The sequence below is a fragment of the Bos javanicus genome, chromosome 17 (assembly GCF_032452875.1).
Source record: "Bos javanicus breed banteng chromosome 17, ARS-OSU_banteng_1.0, whole genome shotgun sequence".
Taxonomy (NCBI): Eukaryota; Metazoa; Chordata; class Mammalia; order Artiodactyla; family Bovidae; genus Bos; species Bos javanicus.
Genome location: NC_083884.1, coordinates 975,499 through 1,002,035, shown reverse-complemented (window position 1 = coordinate 1,002,035; position 26,537 = coordinate 975,499). Strand labels below are relative to the sequence as shown.

General features: G+C 37.9%; 1 protein-coding gene across 2 annotated transcripts in view; it reads right to left on the bottom strand.

Moving 5' to 3' along the window:
• KLHL2 (kelch like family member 2) overlaps nucleotides 1-26,537 on the bottom strand; it is a 174,683-nt gene that overhangs the window by 105,707 nt on the left and 42,439 nt on the right. For both annotated transcript variants that reach the window (XM_061383886.1, XM_061383887.1), the window contains one exon: nucleotides 4,786-4,907. In XM_061383886.1, coding sequence (XP_061239870.1) covers nucleotides 4,786-4,907 — 122 coding nt within the window. The remainder of the gene's footprint in view (nucleotides 1-4,785; nucleotides 4,908-26,537) is intronic.

Here is a 26,537-nt window from a genome sequence, read left to right as displayed (position 1 = left end):
GATTTTCCAGGGAAGAGTACTGGAGTGGGTTGCCATTGCTTTCTCCCTCTATTGTACTGAGATTGTGTTAAACATTCCAATGTGTTTCTCTTAAAAAACTCTTGCTTAAATTCTGTTCCTTTTGAAAAGGGATGAGCTTTTCTATCTCAAATAATTTCAGTTTATGCAACACACAAGTTTCATGAACTGTTTAAAACCAATCCATTCAAAATTATATCAGATGCTTCTTAAATTCTGGTATGATAAAAGTTTTATTGTAGACAGAACCTGCAGACAAACTCTCATAATATTAATTTGGGAACAAAATCATTTACTTACATTGGTACTGAAAAACTCTTATCTACCTTTAGCAAGTCAAAACAAATATCCAAAAGCTGAGAAGTAAAAATGCATGTAACAAAACGAAAAATTTAGCAATAAAGTAAATGCTTTTAAAAATTCAGTATCCTTTAGGATTCTTCAACATGTTAATCAACACATCAAATGAAGAATACAAAACCTTCAATAATTTGGGGGATACAAAAGGTTTTTTTCAGTTATAAATGTGCTTTTATTTTTGAATTCACAAACTTTTTAAGTAACACTAGTAGTTAATGACAACTTAATAGGTGTTGTGTGATGCTGAACTAATTACTTAACCCTCCTGAGCTTCCTCATTTGAAAAATGGAGTAGTAATACCTATCTACTATGCTGATGAATATCAACAAAGACATGTAAAATGCCTAGCATACAACTGAAAATAAAGCCATGTAAAAACCCTTCATACACACACACACACACACACATACAGAGTCAAGTATTTTCAGTGGGGGAGATAAGGGGAGACAAAGTACCAGAATTCTCTGAACATGTACGCAAAACTCTGTGCATATATGCTTTAGTGCACTTGGGGAAAAGTTCACAGTTTTTCCTCAGCTTCTCAAAGATTCCATGACCCCAAAAAAGTTTAAAAGCCTTTGGCTTTATTTTCTGTTCCTAGATTTATAAAGTTTATAAAATTTGATTGGATACTCTAGACACAAGTAATTTAAATTATTCAACAGCAACAACAGCAAATAAAAGTTCAACTAAAAGTGTGGTCATGGTAAAATATTCTCCTTCTATTTCTCTTAAAAAAATTCACTTGACTCAAATTATTAAAGCAACTACTCAAAGTCAAAATCAAAATTTGAAAACCTAAACAAAAAACAATAGCAATACCAAAAAAAACCTTAAACAGTCAAAATTTAAAACCCTATTATTAATACTTATAATAATAAAGTGACATTTATTCCTCCTTTAGAATTAATTTTTCAAACTACTTAATTCCTTCATTCCAACTCAAAGTTAACAACCTTCACTTCAAACAGCTTTTTTGTATATTTTAAATTTGCATAATAAGGAGACTGTACGGTATCAGAGAAGTGACCCTTAAGTAGGAATCAGGGAAACCAGGGTTATGGTCCTGCTCTGTCACCAGCAGACTCTATAAAGACAGCTGTAAAGAGTCAGTTGCTCAGCATTCTATGGCACTAGGTATGATTCTATATGAAACATGCAATCCCAAAGTAGAATACTAAGATACCTGCTATCCTAAGACTATATTACTAAAAGAGAAATGTACAAAAGGAAGTTTACCTACCTACCTGACAAAAGATATGATTCTAGGTCTCATGAGAAAATCTATCCACAACAATAAACCTTTGAATTACAGAAAGTTCTATTCCCACTGCTAGCACTTTCAAGGCAGATATACTCAGAGCAGGGCTTCTAGTTAGGACCATTGAAAACTCCAGCTTCACATTAATAAGAACACCATATACCTCCCCAGAATTGTTTCTTTCCTTAAGGTGAAAAGCATCTAGAAGAAAGATCTCCAAAGCGCAGACAGACAAAAATACACAAAATAGAGGAAACTGCAGTTTAGTATATCTCAATAGTTAAGCCCTTACTTTGTACTTTATTTTTAAAAATACTTGTTACAGAAAAGGTAGCTTATTTTAACCAACTTTATTTCCAAACTGAGTTTTCCAAAACAAGTATTTTTCAATGGAGCATAAAATAAGGCTTTATATACCAAGATACCCCTACATCCCTCTTCCAAAAAACAACAAAACAATACAACCAAATACAACTCTTTGAATGTATTCCTCTAAGAGTCAGCAATACACACAAAGGCAAGCAGGACAAAAGGTTTTCTGAGAGGTGTGATGACTAACACTTCAGGACTGGAACGTGACAGCTATTAAAAGAAACATGAAAGGCGTTCCCAGTTCCTCACAGGCCAATGTCTTTATTGCAAGAATTACTACAAACAGCATTCAGGGCTGAATTCACACAGTCCAGTATTCTAGGCCTAAACCAGCTTTTGTAATTTTACCCAGGTGACACATTATGTGAATCAAAGAAACCAATCAGTAACTCATTTACTAAAGGACAGATACAGGGCACAATGAGACTCTGCACTCAAACTAACACAAAGAAGGGACAAAAGAAACCCAAGATCAGGGTTCTTGTTGAAATAATGCCCCAGAATCCAGCAAATAGCATTACTGGTACAGAAAAGATCAGAATGAGATAACATGTACCAAACATTTCCTCCATGTTTAAAAAAATGTTCACAGAGCATCTGATTCACACCTTAATATATGACTTCAGGCTCAACCAAGGCTTTTCAAATGCTTTACCTTATGAATGGGACTTCCAAGCAGAGGTTTACTGAGGCTATCTAGGAAAGATCAGAAGGAGGCCTTACCACTGCCAATATTTAAAACTTAATAACACCACATCCTAACAAGTTAAAGTGCAAAGTTTTCAGTCTCCCAACTCAAATATTCTGTGGCATATTTCATATGCCATGATTACATAGGGACATAATTACAAGGAACAAAAAAGATTTCCTATTTGTGCAAGTAGAATTTAGAGAGATTATTTCTTAAGAAGTTAGCCCTAGTTCTTTTTACTATCCTCAAAACACAGTCAATCTATTGGAAGGAGTATCAATAAATACAAGCTTTTAGATGGCAGTCTGGCATGTCTATCAGAAATCAAAACATGCACGTACTTTTTGATCCAGCAATTATATGTTGAAGAATCTATCCCATGAAATTTAATGCAAATATAAAAATGCTCATTCACGGCAACATTTTTTGTAAAGGTGAAAAATCATGTAGCTAACTAACACATGGGACATCCCACCAAAGAAAGGAGCTAGACCCATATGTATTGACATACAAAGAATTTCAAGACACCTTGCTCAGTGAAAGAGCAAGTTACAGAAAAGCAGGTATAGTAAAAATACACTTTTTTTTTGTTGTTTTTATTTTTTTTTTTTATAAATTTTATTCCTTTATTTCTCATGTGTTCCCCATCCTGAACCCTCCTCCCTCCTCCCTCCCCATACCATCCCTCTGGGTCGTCCCAGTGCACCAGCCCCAAGCATCCAGCATCGTGCATTGAACCTGGACTGGCATCTCATTTCATACATGACATTTCACATGTTTCAATGCCATTCTCCCAAATCTTCCCACCCTCTCCCTCTCCCACAGAGTCCATAAGCCTGTTCTATACATCAGTGTCTCTTTTTTGTCAGGAAACTTGTGTATGCGCGTGTGTGTAATCGCACAGAAAACAGTCTTAAAGATTAACAGCAAACAGAGCCTAATCTTTAGGGAAAGAATGTAAATCACAGAGTGGGATGGGTAAGTACAAAGAGAAGTATAGTTTTAAACAGGGACTTTTACTTTCTACTCCACTATACACCTGTATTAAACATTTGCATCATACATATAAAACATTGATTCTTTATAGAAAGTAAGAGAGATGCAATGTCAAATTTTAGCTGAACTGTAGAATCACTAACAGAGGATGCTGAAATTGTCAAAGAAGTAAGAAGGCTCTTGGGCATCAGAAACACCCTTTACAGACTTAACCTTCCAGGAAATAATGGAAAATGTGGGCAGCACTGACCAGTACTTATGAATGAACATGTCATGTTTTCATAAAAGAACAAGCATCATTCAGAGAACTAAGGGCTTTGTGTCTTAGAACTTTAAGAAAAGATACTGAAATCAGAAACATTATTAAAAAGCTATAATCATTCTCTTAAAAACACAGTTATAACAACAAATTCTGTTACTTTGGTACTGTTGACTACAAAATATAGTCAGAACCTCAAATAGAGTTATTTTATTTGGTGGGAATATTTAGGACTTGGAGTATAGGAGGCAGCGTCTCAGTAGCCCTGAGAGAGTGCTCCAAGGAGGCAGGAGGGAGAGAGTCAGGCTATCTATAAGTTTGCCACAAAGGGGCAGGCAGTCTGAACATCAAAAGATTATTGGTAAGTAAGAAAAACCAGATATCAAGTTAATGAATTTAGCATTCTTCTATGTAGGGAAGGTGCGAGGGTCCGAGATTATTGAAGTCATGCCTTTCATACGCATCTCAGCTATCTGGGGTCAGCATCCAGCATATTTACAGAGATCTTTTTCTCGCTCTTGAATTCCCTTGGGGCCTTCTGGTTCACACAGGAGGGCTGTAATTGCTGATGACTGTGACATCCTTAAGTTCCTTGTGCAGGGAGTGGGGCCGCTTGTCAGGAAGCTCAGGAATTCATGGCTGCTGCTTGCCGGCATCACTTAGAAATTCACATTAGAGGGCCAGAATCTCAGATAGCTGTGGCACTGTTTACTGATATGGCAGGGGACATTCCACTTCACAATACAAAGTATCTATGTATAGGTATGCTTTTTTGCATTAGAAAACTGTCGTGTGAAGAACCAAATGGTATAAGCTGTCACCCTTACCTGTACATTCTCTTCTGTCACCTGAATCTCTGCCGTGTAAACATAGTCAATCAGCATCCTCAGGGTCCAGCCATCCACCTCCTTGATGCGAACTCTCTTTGCTCGGCTCTCACTCATCTCACCTAAAACATAAGGAGCATTGTTGACACTGCACCAGACACCCAGCAGGAAGACCAAGGCCAGGCAGATGGCCAGCCACTCACTGTACTCAGTAGGCAAAATGGTCAGCCCCTTCAGCAAACCTACAACATTCCCTTGCTGCTGCTGTTGCTGTTGCTGCTAAGTCGCTTCAGTCGTGTCCGACTCTGTGCAACCCCACAGACGGCAGCCCACCAGGCTCCCCCATCCCTGGGACTCTCCAGGCAAGAACACTGGAGTGGGTTGCCATTTCCTTTTCCAATGTGTGAAAGTGAAAAGTGAAAGTGAAGTTGCTTAGTCGTGTCTGACTTTTAGCAACCTCATGGACTGCAGCCTACCAGGCTCCTCTGTCCATGGGATTTTCCAGGCAAGAGTACTGGAGTGGGGTGCCACTGTCTTCTCCAACAACATTCCCTTACCTCCCGTAAAAGCTTACCGGAACAAACCATACAAGGTACCTCTGTTACCCACTTATACCTGAAAATTACATCATGGTGATGAATATGCCACATGTCCAACTGCATGAACTCTTAACACCTGTGGCATTATAGATTCACAGCCTGATCTGTCCATGCCGTTTTTTGGTCCATGCTGTGGATAAACAATGTCATCTGCCATACCAGTCAACAAAGGATGTTGCAGCCATCAGTCACTGCAGGCCACCCCAGACTGTACGCCATGAGGGAATTCATAATGGGGGGAAAAAAAAACAGGCAAACGAATATAAATAAAGGAATTATTTCAATGAGCCCAGACTCGTGTATCTTCTCATACATAGAAAAGCACTAAATTGACTTGTCTGGTTTTTCATTTTTAGATGTTCCGACTACCTGGGTTTTTTTTTTTTTTTTGCAAAAACTCCTCCATATCCTGGCTCCTCTCTTATTTTTTCAGATCATTCCCGCAGAAAGATCTGAGAGGCTACCCCCTGGGCTCCAAAAGTCCAATGAATAAAACATAATCTTCAACTTCTAATGTGTGCATTTTTTTAGTTGACAATGCTTTAAAGCAGTTTCTTTCCCTTTTGAATTTCGACTCATGAGTAGAACACAGTGTTACCTAGTCCCATCAGTTCATGGCAAATAGATAGGGCAACAATGGAAACAGTGACAGACTATTTTCTTGGGCTCCAAAATCACTGCAGATGGTGACTGCAGCGATGAAATTAAAAGACACTTGCTCCCCGGAAGAAACCTAGAAAGCATAATAAAAAGCAGAGACATTACTGTGCCAACAAAAGTCTATCTAGTTAAGGCTATGGTTTTTCCAGTTGTCATGTAAGGATGTGAGAGCTAGACCATAAAGAAGGCTGAGGACTGAAGAATTAATGCTTTTGAACTGTGGTGTTGGAGAAGACTCTTGAGAGTCCCTTGGACTGCAAGGAGATCCAACCAGTCCATCCTAAAGGAGATCAGTCCTGAATATTCACTGGAAGTGAATTCACTGGATGCTGAAGCTGAAGTTCTAATACACTAGCCACCCGATGCAAAGAGCCAACTTGTTAGAAAAGACCCTGACGCTGGGAAAGACTGAGGGCAGAAGAGGACCACAGAGGGCAAGGTGGTTGGATGGCATTGCCGACTCGATGGATGTGGGTTTGAGCAGCTCCGGGAGATGGAGAAGGACAGGGAAGCCTGGCGTGCTGCCGTCCACGGGGTCATAGAGAGTTGGACATGACTGAGCAACTGAACAACAACAATTTATTACTAAAGCCGGATGCCTTCTACATCACTGCACTAAAGACTTAGTACAAGACCTCCTTCCTACTACCCATTGAACTAGTTAAGCATTCAGGGATCCTAAGTAAGATGCTCTCTTATGGAAACAAATGGAGAAGCAGAAAAGAGAAGGGATTGCTTCTTAACCCAGGGGACTTATGAAGAGTTAGAAGCAGGCTTGGGCACACATGCATGGACATATAATGGCCCAAGAATAGGAACACATAATCACTGGTGAAAGAAAGTCAAAAATGAGACAGTCTAAAAATAATGTTGAGCACTAGGGGACACCTTGGCAAAAAGGTTTAGTTCTACATTCATCAGGTTTTGATACCGTGCAGGGTCCTGTGGGGCTCCTGGTCACAAGGCCTTTTTGTCCTCCATTTCTTTCATTATAGACACAGCCTTTATTCAGCCTCCATGACTTTCCCCGAGTTCCAATGGGAAGATTCAAGCAGTTGTTAATTATGGAAAGGAGGTGAAACAGTCAACAGCAGCCTTGGGGCAAGGTCCTATTTCCGCATCAAAGGATACACACAGCAATATTTTTTAGCTATTTTGCAGATACTGAAATTCCCTCCGGATGACAGAGGTAGATGATTAACGATGGTACGTCACCCACAAGCATGTAGATCCCAGGCCAGTTGAACCTGATGTTTGATGATGCTGACTCCTACTAATCTCACTATCAACCCATCAGAATATCCACTGATAATGCCCTCTTTGAACAATTATTACAGAACTTCTCTCTTTCCCAAGAAGGGACGTGGTTTTGCAGGCATGAGGCCATCGTGTCATCCTTTGCTGGCAAAGCAATAAAGCAATTCTCTACTTCACCCAAAACTCTGTCCCTGACATTTGATTTGGCACCGCTGTACAGAGAAGCCAAGCTTTCAGCATCAAAGATAAAAGAAGTATGAAAACAATGCCATCATCCCTTGCCTGTTAGAAAAACAACACAATGGTTTCCAGATTTCTTGAAAATTTGTTTCTTTTTCAGGTACAGTATACTGTACCATCTTTGCTTAAGTCTAGTCAAAGCTATGGTTTTTCCTGTGGTCATGTATGGATGTGAGAGTTGGACTGTAAAGAAAGCTGAGTGCTGAAGAATTGATGCTTTTGAACTGTGGTGTTGGTGAAGACTCTGAAAGTCCCTTGGACTGCAAGGAGATTCAACCAGTCCATCCTAAATGATAACAGTCCTGAATATTCATTGGAGGGACTGATGCTGAAGATGAAACTCCAATACTTGATGTGATGTGAAGAACTCACTCATTTGAAAAGACCCTGATGCTGGGAAAGATTGAAGGTAGGAGAAGAGGACAACAGAGGATGAGATGGTTGGATGGCATCACCAACTCAATGGACATGAGTCTGAGTAAACTCCGGGAGTTGGTGATGGACAGAAAAGCCTGCCATGCTGCAGTCCATGGAGTCGGAAAGAGTCGGGCACAATTGAGCAACTGAACTGAACTTATACTGTACTGTAAACTATCACAAAAGCCTAGAGAAATCCATAAGTATACAAAATTCTTTTGCAAACTTAAACACTGGAAAGAGATAGGTAGTAAAGAAACAGTAGTAAAGAAGATAGTAGTAGAGAAACCGCCTGCCAATGCAGGAGACACAGGAGACCCAGGTTCTATTTGTGGGTCAGGAAGATCCTCTGGAGAAGAAAATGGCCACCTACTTCAGTGTTGCTGTCTTGAAAATTCCATAGACAGAGAAGCCTGGCGGACTACAGTCCATAGGGTCACAAAGTGTCAGACACAACTGAGCACAGTACACATATTTAACTACCTGCTTCCTTGGAGATTATCTCTCACAAGATCTCAAAAAATAGCTGTTCTCCTAAGAGCTAAAATATCTGAAAAATTACTATGTTCCCTCCTGGAGTGAAACATCCAGTGGTATTATAAGGGAAGAGAGAAAGTTAATGATATGCTTCTGTTACATACTAAATGCCAGGAAGACAAAGTATTGGGCTATGTGTCTGCTGCCTCAGCACTTTTTTTCCTTTCCAGAAAAGGAGGAAAGCAAAGAATACGGAAACATAATTCCTAACTTACATATAAGGTACCTTCCTTTGTCCTACTCTCTCTGGACCTTGTAGCTAGACAGGATTTGTGTCATCTAAAAGTTCTTTTGTGACAAACATGAGAATACTTTCCTAATTCCTACTTGGACTTTAACAAAAGGCCATTCTTAATTCACCTCTATGGCCCCAGCGATGTGCAAAAGCCCACAAGGCCTGGTGTCACACAAGCATAAAGCCGTGTACTTAGTCCTCAAGGAGTAAATTCATTCCTCAGGACTCGGGCACAATTTAGACAAAAGCCAATTTGACTTTAATTTATATGTATGATTAAAAAATTATCAGTTACCTGCAAGCTGTTTTTCATATTATAGTTTCTAAGGTGTTGCTGTAAGATGCACCCCACACCACTGACTGTGATGCTCAAAGCCTCCAGCTCCTCCCATTTAAACCATGCAGGCCCTGTCCACATTCCACCCCTGCCTCACCATCTAGTCTCCTCTCTGCCACTTCCAGTCTTAATTTATATAAGGAAGGAACTTTGTATAGCTCTCCACACACATCTAGCAACTTCCTACCTTACTGTCTTTGTCAAGCTTCACCATCCGTCTCCTCTAGTCCCTCATTCCCCAGGCTAACTCCCACAGAGTCTTCAAGACTCAGCTGGAACCTCTCCAAGTAGGCTTATCCGCTGATAACCCAAGGCTAGGTTAGGCTCTTACCCTAGGTTACCTCCTACAAATCCACTGTCATACTAACATCTGGTTCTCCCCACCTGGATTCTTAAGCCTCTTGAGAGTACAGATAATATCTTTCTTACCTCTGTATCCCACAACACCTGACCTATGGCAGATATCCAGTAAGTAATGGCTGGAGACATAAAAGACTAGAAAAGTGAGAAGTAAAACAAGTGCCAATTTGAAGTGCAGCACCTTTCAACACAATTAGCACTGGGTTGGCCTAAAAGTTTGTCCAGTTTTTTCAGTGAGCTGGCTCTAGTAGCACTTAGTTGTCTTTAACTTCATTTGAAAAATTTTGTTAGCTTGTATTATGTATTGCAACCCACTTCAATATTCTTGCCTGGAGAATCCCATGGACAGAGGAGCCTGGCAAGCTACAGTCTATGGGGCTGCAAAAGTCAGACATGACCAAGCACATACAGTACAGTACAGTATTGTGTACTGTATATGTGATATCATATCAGCATACATTTTAAAAAACATTAAAATGGCGAATTATTGTATAGCCATTTTAATACTGAAAAAAGGAATACTTTCAGCATATTACTGCAACTGAAACACAAAATGCAACTAAAAAAAAAAAAAGATTTTTGCAATGTATAGAGAAGGTGTTATGACTCAGCAAATATATCAAAAGTGATTTGTGAAGTTTTGTGCTGGAAATTTCTCGCTGGACTATGTCTCACAGTTGGGTAGACCAGTTGAAATTGATCGACACATTAACTGAACACAATCAATATTACATCACATGGGAGATAATCAATATACTCAAAAATATCCAACCTAAGCACTGAAAACCATTTGTACCAGCTTCATTATATTAATTTTTTGATGTCTGGGTCCCACATAGTTAAGTGGAAAAAAAAACCCTTCTTGGCAATATTTCCACCTGCAATTTTCTACTGAAATGTTAACAAAAACGTTCCAATTTTAAAACAAATTGTGATGAGTGGTGAAAAGTGGATAATGTACAAGAATGTGGAATGGAAGAGATCATAGGGCAAGAGAAATGAACCACTACTAACCACGCCAAAGGCCAATGTTCATCCAAAGAAGGTGATGCTGTGTATATGGTAGGACAGAAAGAGAATCCTCTATAATGAGCTCCTTGGAGAAAACCAAATGATTAATTCCAACAAGTACTGTTTCCAACTAGATGGGAAAGTGAAAGCAACACTCGAAGAAAAGCATTTGGAATTAGTCAACAGAAAATGCATAATCTTCCATCAGGATACTAATACATAAGCGTGTGTTTCTTTGATGACCAGGCAAAAACTGTTACAGCTTGGCTGAGAATTTCTGATTCATCTGCCATATTCATCAGATATTGCACCTTCAGATGTCCATTTATTTTAGTCTTTACAAAATTTTCTTAACTAAAAAAATTTCAACTCCCTGGAAGACTGTAAAAGGCATCTGGAACAGTTTTTCACTCAAAAAGATAAAAAGTTTCCTGAAGATGGAATTATGAAGTTGTCGGAGAAATGGCAGAGGATAATGGAACAAAAAGTTCCAGAGACTAGCAAGGAGAGATAAGAAAGCCTTTTTAAGCAAAAAATGCAAAGAAATAGATGAAAACAAAAGAATGGGAAAGACTAGAGCTCTCTTTAAGAAAATTAGAAATACCAACCAAGAGAACATTTCATGAAAAGGTAAACACAATAAAGAACAAAAACAGTATGGACCTAACAGAAGCAGAAGATATTAAGAAGAGGTGGAAAGAACACACAGAAGAACTATACAAAAAAGATCTTGATGGCCCAGATAACCATGACGGTGTGAACACTCACTTAGAGCCAGACACCCTGGAATGCAAAGTCAAGTGGGCCTTAGGAAGCATCACTACAAACAAAGCTAGTGGAAGTAACAGAATTCCAGCTGAGCTATCTCAAATCCTAAAAGATGATGCTGTCAAAGTTTTGCACTCAATATGCTAGCAAATTTGGAAAACTCAGCAGTGAGCACAGGACGGCAAAAGGTCAGTTTTCATTCCAATCCCAAAGAAAGGCAATGCCAAAGAATGTTCAAACTGTTGCACAATTGCACTTATTTCATATGCTAGCAGAGTAATGTCCAAAATCCTTCAAGCTTCAACAGTATTTGAACCAAGAACTTCCAGATGTACAAACGGGGTTTAGAAAAGGCAGAGGAACCAGAGATCAAATTACAAACATCCAATGGATCATAGAAAAAGCAAGAAAATTCCAGAAAAACATACTTCTACTTCATTGACTATGCTAAAGCCTTCGACTGTACAGACCAAAACAAACTGTGGAAAATTCTTAAAGAGATGGGAATACCAGACCACCTGACCTGTCTCCTGAGAAACCTGTATGCAGGTCAAGAAGCAACAGTTAGAACCAGACATGAACAGACTGGTTCAAAATTGGGAAAGGAGTATATCAAGGCTGTAATTGTCACCCTGCTTATTTAACTTATATGCAGAGTACATCATATGAAATGCCAGACTGAATGAAGCACAGCTGGAATCAAGATTGCAGGGAGAAATATCAATAACCTCAAATATACAGATGACACCACCCTCATGGCAGAAAACAAGAGGAACTGAAGAGCTTCCTGATGAAAGTGAAAGAGAAGAGTGAGAAAGCTGGCTTAAAACTCAACATTCAGAAAACTAAGTTCATGGCATCCGGTCCCATCACTTCATGGCAAATAGATGGGGAAACAATGGAAACAGTGAGAGACTTTATTTTCTTGGGCTCCAAAATCACTGCAGATGGTGACCACAGCCTTGAAATTCAAAGACGCTTGCTCCTTTGAAAGAAAAGCAATGCCAAACCTAGATAGCATATTCAAAAGCAGAGAAATTACTTTGCCTACAAAGGTCCATCTAGTCAAAAGCATCGTTTTTCCAATAGTCTTATATGGACATGAGAACCAGACAATAAAAAAAGCTGAGTGTCTTTGAACTGTGGTACTGGAGAAGAATCTTGAGAGTCCATTGGACAGCAAGATCAAACCAGTCAATCCTAAAGGAAATCAACTCTGAATATACACTGGAAGAACTGATGCTGAAGCTCCAATACTTTGGCCACCTGATGCGAACAGCTGACTCATTAGAAAAGACCCTGATGCTGGGAAAGATTGAAGGCAGAAGAAGGGGACAGCAGAGAATGAGATGGCTGGATGGCATCACCAACTCAACAGATACAAGTTTGAGCACATTCCAGGAGATGGTAAAGGTCAGCAAACCCCAGTGTGCTGCAGTCCACAGGGTTACAAAGAGTAGGACACAACTGAGCGACTGAACAACAGCAATGGAACAAAACAGTGATGACATTGTTCATAAAGTTCTTGGTAAAAATGAGAAATGTGTGTTTTATTAGGTTGGCCAGAAAGTTCATTCAGGCTTTTCCATAAAATCTTAACAGAAAAATCCAAACCAACTTTTTAGCCAATCCAGTATTTTTACTTAAAAACCAAAGGAAGTTTTTGGCCAACCCAGTAACACTTAAGTTATTGTGTTCTAGCTTTGAAGGATTTCAGGCATCAAACATTTACTGAAAAGTTACTATACAGGTTGAGCTAAGCACTTTGACTAGTGAACACTGTACTTTTCTTGAGAAAAGAAATGAAGACCTCCAAATTGTAAACGTTTACGGACACACGTATGGACGTAAACATTTCCATCTCAAGGACCATAATCGGGACTCTTGAAGCCCAGAACAAACTGATAACTGTGTTTACCCATTCTGAAGTTCTAAGAAGTGAATAGATATAAGAGGGCAAATCCTAGGATCAATAAAAAGTGCATATGATTCTAACTTTAGTTACTACCTAGCACACAAAAACTGAAAAAATAGTAAAAGTATAATACAGACTTTATACTATGCTGAAACACTAAGACTTGAATGACAAATTACAGCCACATTTAATAAATAAAATGTATTCCATTACTCTTCAAGTTACATGTGTCAACCCCTCCAATCATTATTGCTCTTTAGCTTTTAGGTTACAAAGACACTACCAACATATTGGTATCTTCCTTCTGGCAAGATGACCCGAATGGCCCTGCCAGGCACTGGCTATGGTGGTATGATACAAAATTCCCCAATTCTATAACTAATCTAAGGCAAACATGGTACCTGCATTTCCCTGCCAATTTGGCTCTAGTTTGAATAACTTCTGGAACAGGTCTCCTACTTCCTAAAAGAAAACAGGAAAGAGATAACCCTTTTCCTTCCTTGAGATATTAGTCCACTCTAGTAGGCATCTTGCATTCATGGGGGAAGCAATTAAAGGATAAAATTTTTAGTGAGTACAGCTTGGTGATAACACAGACAGATGAGGATCCTTGGTGACCAGCTCACTTTCTAGTTATGAGAGAATGTATTTCCTTGCTATTTAAACCACCTTAAGGGGAGTTCTCTGTCATATGCAGACTAAAGACATATGCACTTTATGTGCAATACCCTATGTGATGTTCTTTACAGCAGTCAGCAATATAAGAAACTTTGTTTCCTCTCTGTCTAACCTTTCTTCCTTTCTGAAAGACTAGGATAACACCCAGCACACAGAAGGTGCTCAATGAGTACTCCTTGATGAAGGAAAGCACAAATCTTAAGACAAATATAACATGCTTGCAACTTTTAAAAAAACTCACATCTTACACAAATGATAATCTCTCTTCCTATTCTAATTTACCTTACTAAATGATGTTCAATGTGACAAAAGAAAATGATCAAAAAGCACTCCCCAAAAAGAAGAATGAAAATAATTTCCTATTTCCCACTAGATTTCAGATATTTTAGCCTGTGGCACAAAAGAAGCCTCAAATATATGTGTTAAGGAAAAGGGCATTCTAAATGTCACATCTGTACACAAGCAAGTAATTTTAAAACACAAAAACCCAGGATTTCCCTGGTGGTCTAGCGGTTAGGACTTCACACTTTCACTACAGTGGGCATGGGTTTGATCCCTGGTCATGGAACAAAGATCCCACATGCCACCATCAACCAAAACAAAACAAGCAAAAAAAGATAAGATAAATGAATAAAAACACAAGAAATCAATTTGATATATTCTTTTTCAAGTAACAATTAAACAACCTGGCCTTAATCTAAACTTCACAAAAGAAAAACCGGTGATACATCACAAAATTACTTTTCACTTCCCTTCTTCTACCAGAATACTTGGAACTAAGAAGAGTAATAGAATTCTTTTTTAGGTGATATAATTTGAATGAAAATTTTTCTGAGTTTAAGGGAGATGAAAAACAAGGGCCAAAAAGAGTATCTGCAGAGTCCCCATTTCTAAATAGGCAAATCACAAGGAACAAGAGGAGTACAAGGTAGCCCTGTGCCACTGCAGACACGTCTGTGTATAGCTCATCACTGAGCCAGAGGACTCAAACATCACAGCACGTAATAGCATGGAAGCACGCCAAGGTCTACTTGTGGGCCTCCTCATATTTTTTATGAAAGATAATATAAATACAGTAGGACTTCAGACAGGAAAACAGACAAACAATGGGTTCATAGTCTAGCAAATCTTAAATACATGTACACTAAACCCCCCAGACCAAATCTCCATGTCTTATTTTACCTAATCTTTGCCAAACTGCTATTTAGTGGATTCAAAAGAAGAAAATAAACAAAGATTGCCAGAAAGGTAAATAATATCTACTACCAAAGAACCATAAAATTCTAGCCTACCAAGTACATGAAAAGATGCTCAACATCATTAGTCATCAGGGAAGTGCAAATGAAACTATAAGAGATGCCACTTCACATCCATTAGAATGACCACAACTGGAAAAAAAAAAAAAGTAACAAATGTTGGTAAGGAAGTGGAAAAATGGAAACACTTATACATAATGTAGGAATATAAAATGATGCAGTCACTTGGGGAAATAATATAGCAATTTTTAAAAAGTTAAATATAAATTTACCACATAACCAGACATTCCACACATATGTATCTATCACCATGAGAAATAAAAATTTGTGTCCACACAAAGAACTACCTGTGAATGTTCATAGAAGCATTAGCCATAATTGCTAGAAACTGGAAACAATCTAAATGTCCATCAGCTGGTAAATATATAGTCAAAATTTGCTGTTTTCATACAATGGAATCTACTTAGCAATAAAGAGGAACAATCTGATGATATATACTACAATATAGATGAGTCTCAAAAATAATACATAGGGACTAAAATGCTATAAAGTTGATTTATGGTGATGGCAGTACTACTGAGTAAATTTATTAAAAATCACTGAAAATTACAATGTAAAATATGCCTCAATAAAATTGTAAAAGTCACAATCAAGGTACTCAATTCATATTTTATATGTGCCAGAAATTAACATAATATTCCCATTTTGCACCGTGGCATAGCAATCTAAGATTTGACCAAGTATTCTCAGGCAGAAACAGGCTGAACTGCAAGAAGTACCCAGCTACCAGTTAACTGAGACATTAGGAATACTTATAGAATCAAAACATCTTCAGGGTCCCATCCCCATCGTTACGCATAATTCAAAAATTGCATGTCAACTAAAATATGAAGAGGTGAGAATCATTAGGTTAAAAAAAAAAAAAAGGAAGGATGAAAGAAAGAAAGAAATGAGGGAAGCTGAAATGTAGTTTAGATTAAAAAGTAAAGAGGGAAGAAAAACAGAGACATAATGAGATCTCCTATCACCAGCATCCATGTCTCTGGATGTCAAAGGCTCAGGGAGTTTCGAGACTCTTAAGTGTTATCTTTTGAAGGGAAAGGAAACCAACTCTGATCTTGTAATTTTAAATTAATCATTACATTTTGTAACTGGAAAATAAAATCTTTATCAAAAGAAGTCTACTTTAAGACATTTTCAATCTTTTACCCTTACAACAACCTTTAGGAATTGAGGGTAAAAAATAATAATGATAACCACGAAAATGCCAATATTAATTGAACATTTTCTATGTGTCAAATAAAGGACAAACATACATGATCTCATATAATCTTTATAAGAATCCTAGGAAGTAACATTATTATGCTCATTTTCCAAAAGGGAAAACTGAGGCCAAAACTGAAGAAGAGACTAATGATCCCAGATTCAGTAATTCTAACAAAGACTTGAAAGAAGGCACTTTACTAGGGAACTCCTAAATTAGGCCAACACAAAGCAGATCAAATACTGCTTTTACAAACCTAGAAATTCTGTTTGGAAAAAGTCTCCAGGAGTAATAAATAAGACAGTCATTGAAGTGAAATTAGGACATAAAAATGTGACTAGTCCCTCTATAACTTTTCTAATCAGCCTCAGTTAAAGGCACCATCCCCAAATCACTTGCCCAATATGGCTCACAACCCCTCTACTGTTTTTCCTACATTTGTCTTTTTTATAATTAATTAATTTTATTTATTTATTTATTTATTTTGTCTGAGCTGGGTCTTTGTTGCAATGGGCTTCTTGTTGTCCTGGCTCCTCTTGTTGCAGAGCACAGGCTCTAGGTGTGTGGGCTTCAGTAGTTACAGTGCATGGGCTCAGCAGTTGCAACACACGAGCCCTGGAGTATGGGCTCGGGAGCTGTGGTGCTGAGGCGTCACTGCAGCATATAGAATCTTTCCAGACCAGGGATCAAATCCATGTTCCCTGAACTGGCAGGCAGATCTTAACCACTGGGCCACCAGGGAAGTCCCCTTTCTTACATTCTTGATTATTTAACTCAGTTCAGGAACAACAAGAATGTAACAGGCTGAAAAGTGAGGTGGTCTCCAGAGTCCTCACTACTCTCAAAACACCAAGCCTATTCTCTCCACATTGCCTCTGCACTTTTTTTATGTGTATAAACCCTTGGTACTCATTACATTTCAGGAAATGTCAGATCCCCATCTCTCAACACTGTCCATCATAGTCCTCACCATCTGTATTACTGCTCTGAACAGATCTTCCACAAACTATTATGTATTTAAAGGGTGCACATCTATTAATACATGCCATGCTGTTAGTCTGCTTGGATTGTTCAACACTTGCACCTTGACCACTCTAATAAACCATCCTTTAACAAAAAGCAAAAAAGCATAAAAATAAAGTGTGTACAACTCATTTCTCCAATGATATTAATAAATTACTGGTACAAAAAGTGTGCTAATTTTGTTTATTACCCCTTAAAGTATCTAGCAAAATGTTAGACATAGGAAATATTTAAGTTTCTAAAGTATGAATAGATTTACATTTGGGCTTTCTTCTATAACTATGTATTTACAAGCATTTGTTTGTTCTATCAATAATCTAAGACTATAAGCTCATTGTTGGAAAAGATAATAACTTCATTTTCTTCAACAGTACTATACTGGATGTTTCGATTTTGTTTTCTTAAGAATGAAGTTAAGGGAGGATGTGGCCAGGTGGCAGAGTAGGAAGACCTGGAGTTCACCAGCTCCTACAGACACACCAAATTACAACTACTCACAGAGCAACTATAAATGAGAATGACCTGAAAACTAGCAGATATCTCCCACATAAAGACATAGAGAAGGAACCACAATGAGAAGGGTAGAAGGGACAATGACAAGACCTAGTCAAGATCTAACTCACCTGAATGAGCAACCCACAAACAAGAGTATAATCACAATTACAGAGGTTCTCCCCAAAGAGCAAGGGTTCCGAGCTGCACATCAGGGTCCCCAGCCCAGGAATCCTACATCAAGAAGACAAGCCACTACAACATCTGGTTTTGAAGGCCAGAAGGGCCTGTGTGCAGGACAGCAAGAGGGCTGTGGGAAAGACTCAGCTGTTTCAGGGATGTGCAGAATCTCATACACTCAGAGACCCAGGACAGAAGCAGCAGTTTGAAAGAAGCCTGGGCTAGACCTACATACTGATCTTGGCTCCCAAGAGGCAAGAGATCACCCTGAGGGCACCAATGCTGGTGGCAACCATTCTGAGGATGTCTTTCTACCACAAGGACACTGGTGCTGGCAATGCCATTTTGGGATCCACCCGATAGACTATTAGCTCCAGGGGCTTATCTGCACACCAGCAAGCTGGCAGCAGTCCTGTGCCCCAACCAGCGTCATGCAGACAGTCTCATGGGAAGCCGACCCCAACCTCCAGCCTGACTACAGCCACTATGCAGGGCACAGTCTTGCAGCCAACCGGGCCAGAAACCAGGAATCTGCCTACCAGACTGCCCATAGTACTCTTCCCACCACAACAGAAGGAGTCACACGGTCCTTATAGGAGGCACCCTAAGAACATATAGCTCTGAAATAGGAGGGGAGCAAGCTACTGGGCCCTACAGGATGTCAACTATATAAGGCCACTTCTCCAATATCCAGAAATATAACCAATTTACCTGATAAATACAGAAAATTTGGCAAAATGAGGAGAGAGCAAAATATGCTCTACACAAAGGAATAAGACAAAGCTTCAGAAAAAGAACTAAAAGAAATGGAGGCAGGCAACTTACCTGATAAAGAGTTCTCATTAACGATCATTAAGATGCTCCATGAATGTGGGAGAAGAATTAGATGAACACAGTGAGAATTTTAGGAAAGTTAGAAAATATAAAAATAAACCGAACAGACATGAAGATAAAATACCCAGAAAAAAGAAACTGGAAGGAAAAGTATTTTAGATGATACAGAGAAGTATAATAGCAACATGGAAGACAGAGTAGTGGAAATCATCCAAGGTGAACAGGAAAAAAAAAAGAATTTGAAAAAAATGAGAATATTTAAGAGACTTCTGGGACAACATCAAGCATACTAACATTCGTATTATAGGGGTACCGGAAAAAGACAGAAAAGGGCAGAGAAGTTACTTGAAGAAATAACAGGTGAAACTTCCTTAACCTAGGGAAAGAAAGAAACATTCAGTGAGAGGAAGCAAAGAATCGCAAACAAGAGGAACTTAAAGAGGTCCACACCACAACACGTTGTAATTAAAATGGCAAAAATTAAAGATAAAGAGAAAATCTTAAAAAGCAGCAAGAGAACACCCCAGACTGTCAGCTGACTCTTCAGCAGGAACTTTAGCAGGCCAGGAGTGCCATGATATTCCAAGTGATGAAACAATAAAATCTACACCACAAATGTTCTACCTGCAAGGCTCTCATCCAGATTTGAAGGGGAAGAGGAAGAGTATTCCAAATGAGCAAAAGCTAAGAGAGTTCAGTACCACCAAACCAGCTTTGTAAGAAATGAATTCAAGGAATTTCTCTAAGTGGAAAAGACAGACTCCAAACAGAAACATGAAAATTCTTACATGTAAAGGCAAACAAATAGTAAAAGTAGTAGATAAACAACTTAAAAGATAGAAGGAAGGTAAAAAGGCAAAAATAGTAAAATCATTTATAGCTACAATAAATAGTTAAGGGGTATACAAACAAAAAGATGTAAAATATGACAAAAAACATTAAATAAAGGGAGGTAGAAATAAAAATGCAGGGCTGTTACAATGCATTAGAACTGCAGAGATCTTCAATTTGAAATAATCACATATATACACGCACAGGTTGTTATATATGAACCTTATGGTAATAACAAAAGAGAATCACCAGGGATTCCCTGGTGGCTTAGTGGTAAAGAGCCTGCCTACCAATGAAGGAGACACGGGTTTGATCTCTGGGCCATGAAGAGACCTCAGATGCTGTAAAACCACCCCACATGAGCCACAACTGCTAAGCCCATTTGCCACAACACCTGAAGCCTGCATGACTTAAAGCCCGTGCCCTGCAACAAGAGAAACCACTGCAACGAGAAGACCTCTCACAAAAATTAAGAGCAGACCTCACTCGCTGCAACGAGAGAAAAGTACACACAGCAGAAAAGACCAAACAGCCGAAACAAACAAATAAATAAATCTTTTAAAATTAATTAAATTACATCATATTTTAATAGGAATATTAAAGAAAAAGGAACAAAAGAAAACCATAAAAATGACCAGAAAACAATTAACAAAATGGCAAGAACTACATATACATCAATAGTTTAAATGAAAATAAACAAACTGCTCCAATCAAAAGACAGAATGGCTGAATAGATTTAAAAAATAAAACCTATCTGTATGTTTCCCAGGTGATGCTAGTGGTAAAGAACCTGCCTGCCAATGAAGGAGACATAAGAGACGTGGGTCCAATCCCTGGGTCAGGAAGATCCCCTGTGGGAGGACATGGTAACCTACTCCAGTATTCTGGCCTGGAGAATCCCCATGGACAGAGGAGCCAAGAAGTCTACAGTCCACAGGGTCATACAGAGTTAGACACAACTAAAACACAACTTACCACACATATATGCAACCTACAAGAGACTTACTTCAGATCTAAAGATACACCCAGACTAACAGTGAAGAGATGGAAAAAATATTCCACATAAACCCAAATGAAAAGAAAGCTGGGGTGGCAGATGTATATCAGACAGGACAGACTTTAAAACAAAGATGTTATCAAGAGACAAAGACAGGCATTACCTAACGATCAAGGGATCAATCCAAGAAGATATAACAACTGTAAATGTATACACACCCAACATGCATGCCTGCATGCTAACTCACTTCAGTCATGTTTGACTCAGTAGCCCACCAAGCTCCTTGCTTCATGGGATTCTCCAGGTAAGAATACTGGAGTGGGTTGCCATGCCCTTCTCCAGGGGATCTTCCCAACCCAGGGATTGAATGTGCATCTCTAATGTCTCCTGCACTGGCTTCTTTACCACTAGTGCCACCTGGGAAACCCAACACAGGAGTACATAAATAAATTAAGCCAACAGGATTACAATAATAGTAGGGGACTTTTAACACCCCATTTATATCTGCAGACAGATCATCTGGAAAAAATATCAATAAGGAAACACTAGCCTTAAATAACACATTTGACTAGATAAATTTTCTATGTATATACAGAATACGGGCTTCCCTGGTAGCTCCGATGGTGAACACAAGAGACCTGGGTTCAATCAGAACATAAGCAAAAAGCAGCAGAATACACATTCAAGTGCACAAAGAACATTCTCCAGGATATGTTGCCACAAAACAAATCTGAATAAATTTGAGATGACAGAAATCATACCAGTAGTATGAGAAGAAAAATCAATAAGAAAAAAAATGAAAAAGCACAAACACATGCAGCCTAAACAATATGCCACTGAACAACCAACAGGACACTGAAGAAATCAAAAGGAAATAAAAATCTGGAGACAAATTAAAATGAAACACAATCCAAACATGATACAATAATCCAAAGTCTATGGAACACAGCAAAAGCAGTTCTAAGAGGAAAGTTTACAGTCATACAAGCCTACTTCATGAAATAAGAAAAATCTCAAAGCAATCTAACCTTATACCCAAAGGAACCGGAAAAATTAAAATAAACAAAACCTAAAGTTAGTAGAAGGAAAGAAATAATTAATATCAGAGCAAAAATAAATAAAGACTAAAAACCAGAAAGATCAATGAAAGAGCTAGTTCTTTGAAAAGATACACAAAATTAATAACTATTTAGCTAGACTCATAAAGACAGGGCCCAAATAAACAACTGAGAAATTACAGGTGAAACCACAAAAATACAAAAGATCCTTAGAGATTACTGTGAACAAGTATACATCAACAAAATGGGCAATTTAAAATAGATGTATTCCAAGCAATATACAATCTCCAAAGACAATCAGGAAGACACATAAAATATGAAGACTGGTTACCAGTAATGAAACTGAACCAATAATTGTGAAAATTACCGACAAAGAAAAATCCAACACCAATAGGTGATATTCTATCAAACATTTAAAGAGTTAATACCAACTCACTATGCCAAAAAACTGAAGACAAAGGAACACTCTGGAATGCATTCTGTAAGATCAGCATCACCCTACCAAAACAGGCAAAAACACCACCCCAAAAATAAAATTACAGGCCAGTACCATTGACGAACACAGGTGCAAAAACTCTCAAAATATTAGTAAACTGAAATCAACAATGCACCAAAAGAATCATATACCGTATCAAGTAGACTTTATCCTAGAGATATATGATTAAAGATGATTTAATACTCCACAAACCAATCAATGAGATATACCACTTTAACACACTGAAGAATAAAAATGATATGATCATATCAATAGATGCACAAAAAGCTATTCATAAAATTCAATATCCATTTATGATAAAAAAAAAACTCTCTAGAAAGTGAGCACAATATATATATTGTGAACCTACCTCAATATAATAAGGCCATATATGACAAGCCCACAGTTATCATACTCAATGGTGAAAAGCTGAGAGCATTTCTTCTAAAATCAGGAACAAGACAATGATGTCCACTCTTGCCACTTTTATCCAACATAGTTTTGGAAGTTCTACCCACAGCAAACAGAGAAGAAAAATAAATAAAAGGAATCTAAATTGGAAAAGAAGAAGTAAAACTGTCAATGTTTGCAGACGACATGACCATATATAGAAAATCCTTATAATGCTACCCAAAACTATCAGAATTAATTTAATACATAAACTCAGTAAAGATCTAGAATAAAAATGTAATATTCAGAAACATGCTGTGTTTCTATACACTAATAACAAACTATCAGAAAGAGAAATTGATCACATTTACAATTTCATCCAAAAGAATAAAATACCTTGGAATAAATACAACCAAAGAGGCAAAAAAACTTGTACTTTGAAAGCTATAAGACATGGATGAAAGAAACTAAAGACAACAAAAGCAAATGGAAAGAATACTATGCTTATGGGTTGGAAGAATTAATAAGGTTAAAATGATCATCCTAAAGGTAATCTATAGATTCAATGCAATCCCTATCAAAATACCCATGATACTTTTCACAGAACTAGAACAAATAATTCTAAAATTTGTCTGAAAACATCCCAAACAGCCAAAACAATCTTAAGAAAGGAGAACAAAGAGGGAGGTATCATGTTCCCTGACTTTAATTTATATTACAAAGGTACAGTAATCAAAATAGTCTAGTATTAGTACAAAAAAGAAAAATACATGGGTCAATATAACTAAATAGAGAGTACAGAAATAAATCAAAACTTAAATGGTCAATTAATCTCCAACAAAAAAGGCAATGGGGAGTAGACAGTCTCTTCAATAAATGATGCTGGGAAAAGTGGACAGCTACATGCAAAAGAATCCAACTGGATTGCTTTCTAATATCATGCACAAAAATAAACTCAAAATGGATTAAAGACTTAATATAATACCTGAAACCATAAAATTCCTAGAAGAAAGCATAGACAGTACGATCAAAGCAATATTTATTGGATTTCTCTCTTCAGGGAATGGCAACAAAAGCAAAAATTAACACATGGGACTACATGAAACTAAGAAGCTTTTGCACAGTGAAAACTATCAACAACTAGGAAGGCAGCCTACCAAGTGAAAGAAAGTATTTCCAAATGAACCATCCAATAAGGAGTTTCCATCCAAAATAAACAAAAAACTCATACAACTGAACATCAAAAATAAAAATGGCCAGAGTACTTGTATAGACATTGCTCCAAAGAAGACATACAGATGGCCAACAGGCATATGAAAAGGTAGTCAGCATCACTAATAACCAGGGAAACACAAATCAAAATCAGAATAAGATCTATATCATACCTGTCAGAATGGCTGTTTTCAAGAAGTTAACAAATAAGAAATATTGGTGAAGATGTAAAGAAAAACACTTGTGCACTGTTTGCAGGACTATAAACTAATACAACCACTATGGAAAACAGTATGCAGGTGCCTCAAAAAATTAAAAATACAACTACCATATGATTCACCAATTCAACTTTCTTCACACCTGAAGAAAACAAAAACAGTAACTGGAAAAATATGTGCACCTCTACATTTATTGCAGCATTGCAGCACTGCTTACAATAGCCAACATATAAAAGCAACCTGTGTCCATTGATAGATAAAAGGATAAAGAATATGTGGTATATATACAATGAAATATGAATAGGCATAAAAAAGAATGAAATCTTACCATTTTCAACAACACGGATATATCTAGAGGATATCATGCTAAGTGAAATAAGTCAAACAGAGACTACAAATATTACATGATTTCATATGTGAAATCAAAGTTAACAAAACAAACAAAATAAAGTGAAAACAGAATCAACAAACACAGAGAACAAACGGGCAATTGACACAGGTGAGCACGGTGGAAAGGGGGAGAATTAGGTGAATAGTTAAGTGATACAAACCTATAATTATGAAAAGAATAAAGTCATGGGGATGTAATACACAACATAAAGACAGTGATACTACAGTGATTCTGTGTGGGGATACGTGGCTAAAGGACTCATATAGTGATCATCTAACCATTTCATAAAGCATGCAAATGCCAAATCATTAAACAGTGCTCTTAAAACAAAATATTGTACATCAACTGTATTTTTTTAAAGGGTTTAAAGACAGAAAAATGAATTTAACGGCTTCTAGTGTGGCATTAGTAAACTACTTTTTTTTGTCCGAAATACTAAAATTATTCTATGTATTTTTATAACTAAGTATCCACTCTATTTTCTTATATTGCTGAATCAAAAGGCATTTACTAAACATTTATTTGTTCACTATAAACAGTGATGAGGCAAATGTGAAAATCCTTTGAAGAAATGCAGAACAGTAAAAGCAATTTACTTTCGTCAAAATAAGAAAATGCTAAAAGCTCTTATAAACTGCAGGGAGGCAAACTTAGCCAATATATGCAAATATAAATGCAAAAGGGGGAGGCTGAGCATAAAATTGTACTTGTATGTAATGTACACATGTATGTACACAACATGGTAACAATAATGAAAAACAAAGATGAAGAGTAATTTAAAACAAAACAATAGCATTTTCTTCTACTACAATGCTTAATTTCATAACAATAAAATGTTAATAAGAAAAGAAAATGTGGGACTTCCCTGGTGGCACAGTGGTAAGAATCTGCCTGTCAATGCAGAGGACAAGGGTTTGATCCCTGGTGCAGGATGATTCCACATGTTATGGAGCAACTAAGCTCATGTGCCACAACTACTGAGCCTATGCTTTAAAGCCTGTCAGCTGCACCCACTGAGCCTGTGTGCCGCGACTACCGAAGCCTGCGTACGTAGAGCTTGTGCTTTGCAACCAGAGAAGCCATCACAATGAGATGCCCGTCACTGCAATGAGAGCAGCCCCTTCTCACCACAACCAGAGAAAGCCCTCGTGAAGCAAGGAAGACTGAGTGCAGCCAAAAATAAGTAAATATAAAAAAAGAAAATGTGGAAAGAAAAGCCCAAATCTGTATACTGCGGGGAGCCGGTGAGGCATTCCACTCGTGACAAAGGTCATGAGGAAGGAGGCTCGACATACGCAAAGGCGGGATCGAGCCTCAGGAGTCCCCCCGGATATTCTCGAGCATTTTCCCCCCAAAAACCAGAGTCTGCCTACTTTATTGCTTTGTGCTCTCACCTCTGACTTTACTGGGGGCTGTCCCCTACACCATCTCGCTCTCTCTCTGTCAAAGAGTTAACTTACAGCTCCAATTAATAAAGTTCCTGGGCAATTAGGAGTGTTTAAATCCAAACCCCTCTGATGGCTCTCTAACTCGCCTGACAAGTTTACCCGGACTCCTGCAGCTATGCATACGATTGTTTACAGTCTCCCAGCCTCGAGAGGCATGGGAAGCTTAAGATATTCAAATAGCTTAGAGCCTCTCAGAGAGTTAAAAACTGTCAGAATAAACTAGTAAAGGATTTCATTGATGAGTCAATGCTTGTTGCCAAGTTTTCACATCCCCTGAATTGTATCCTTGAATATGTATCAATTAATAGTGGGTATGTAGAAAAAATAAGTAGTGGCCTTGGTGTTAGTAACTTTAGACCCTTAAGGTAATAAATTCTTTCTTTGTTGTAAACCCATTACACATCCGCCCTATAGGAATGCAATTTTATCTTTGCAAGATGGTGCCAAACCTTGAAATAATTACTCTTAGAGAAAGTAAGTCTTTGTTGATAAGTCCTTGTCAAGAGTCATAAAATGTTAGTAGGCCTTCTGGCCAGAAGATGATGTAAATCACCTAAACCATTTGTATACGATACATTTGCAGGAAAGAAACCTTGGTTTTTGATAAGAATCAAAGACTGCTGACTTTGCATCCCCTATTATCCTCTATGTGTAACTTAGGGTATAAAA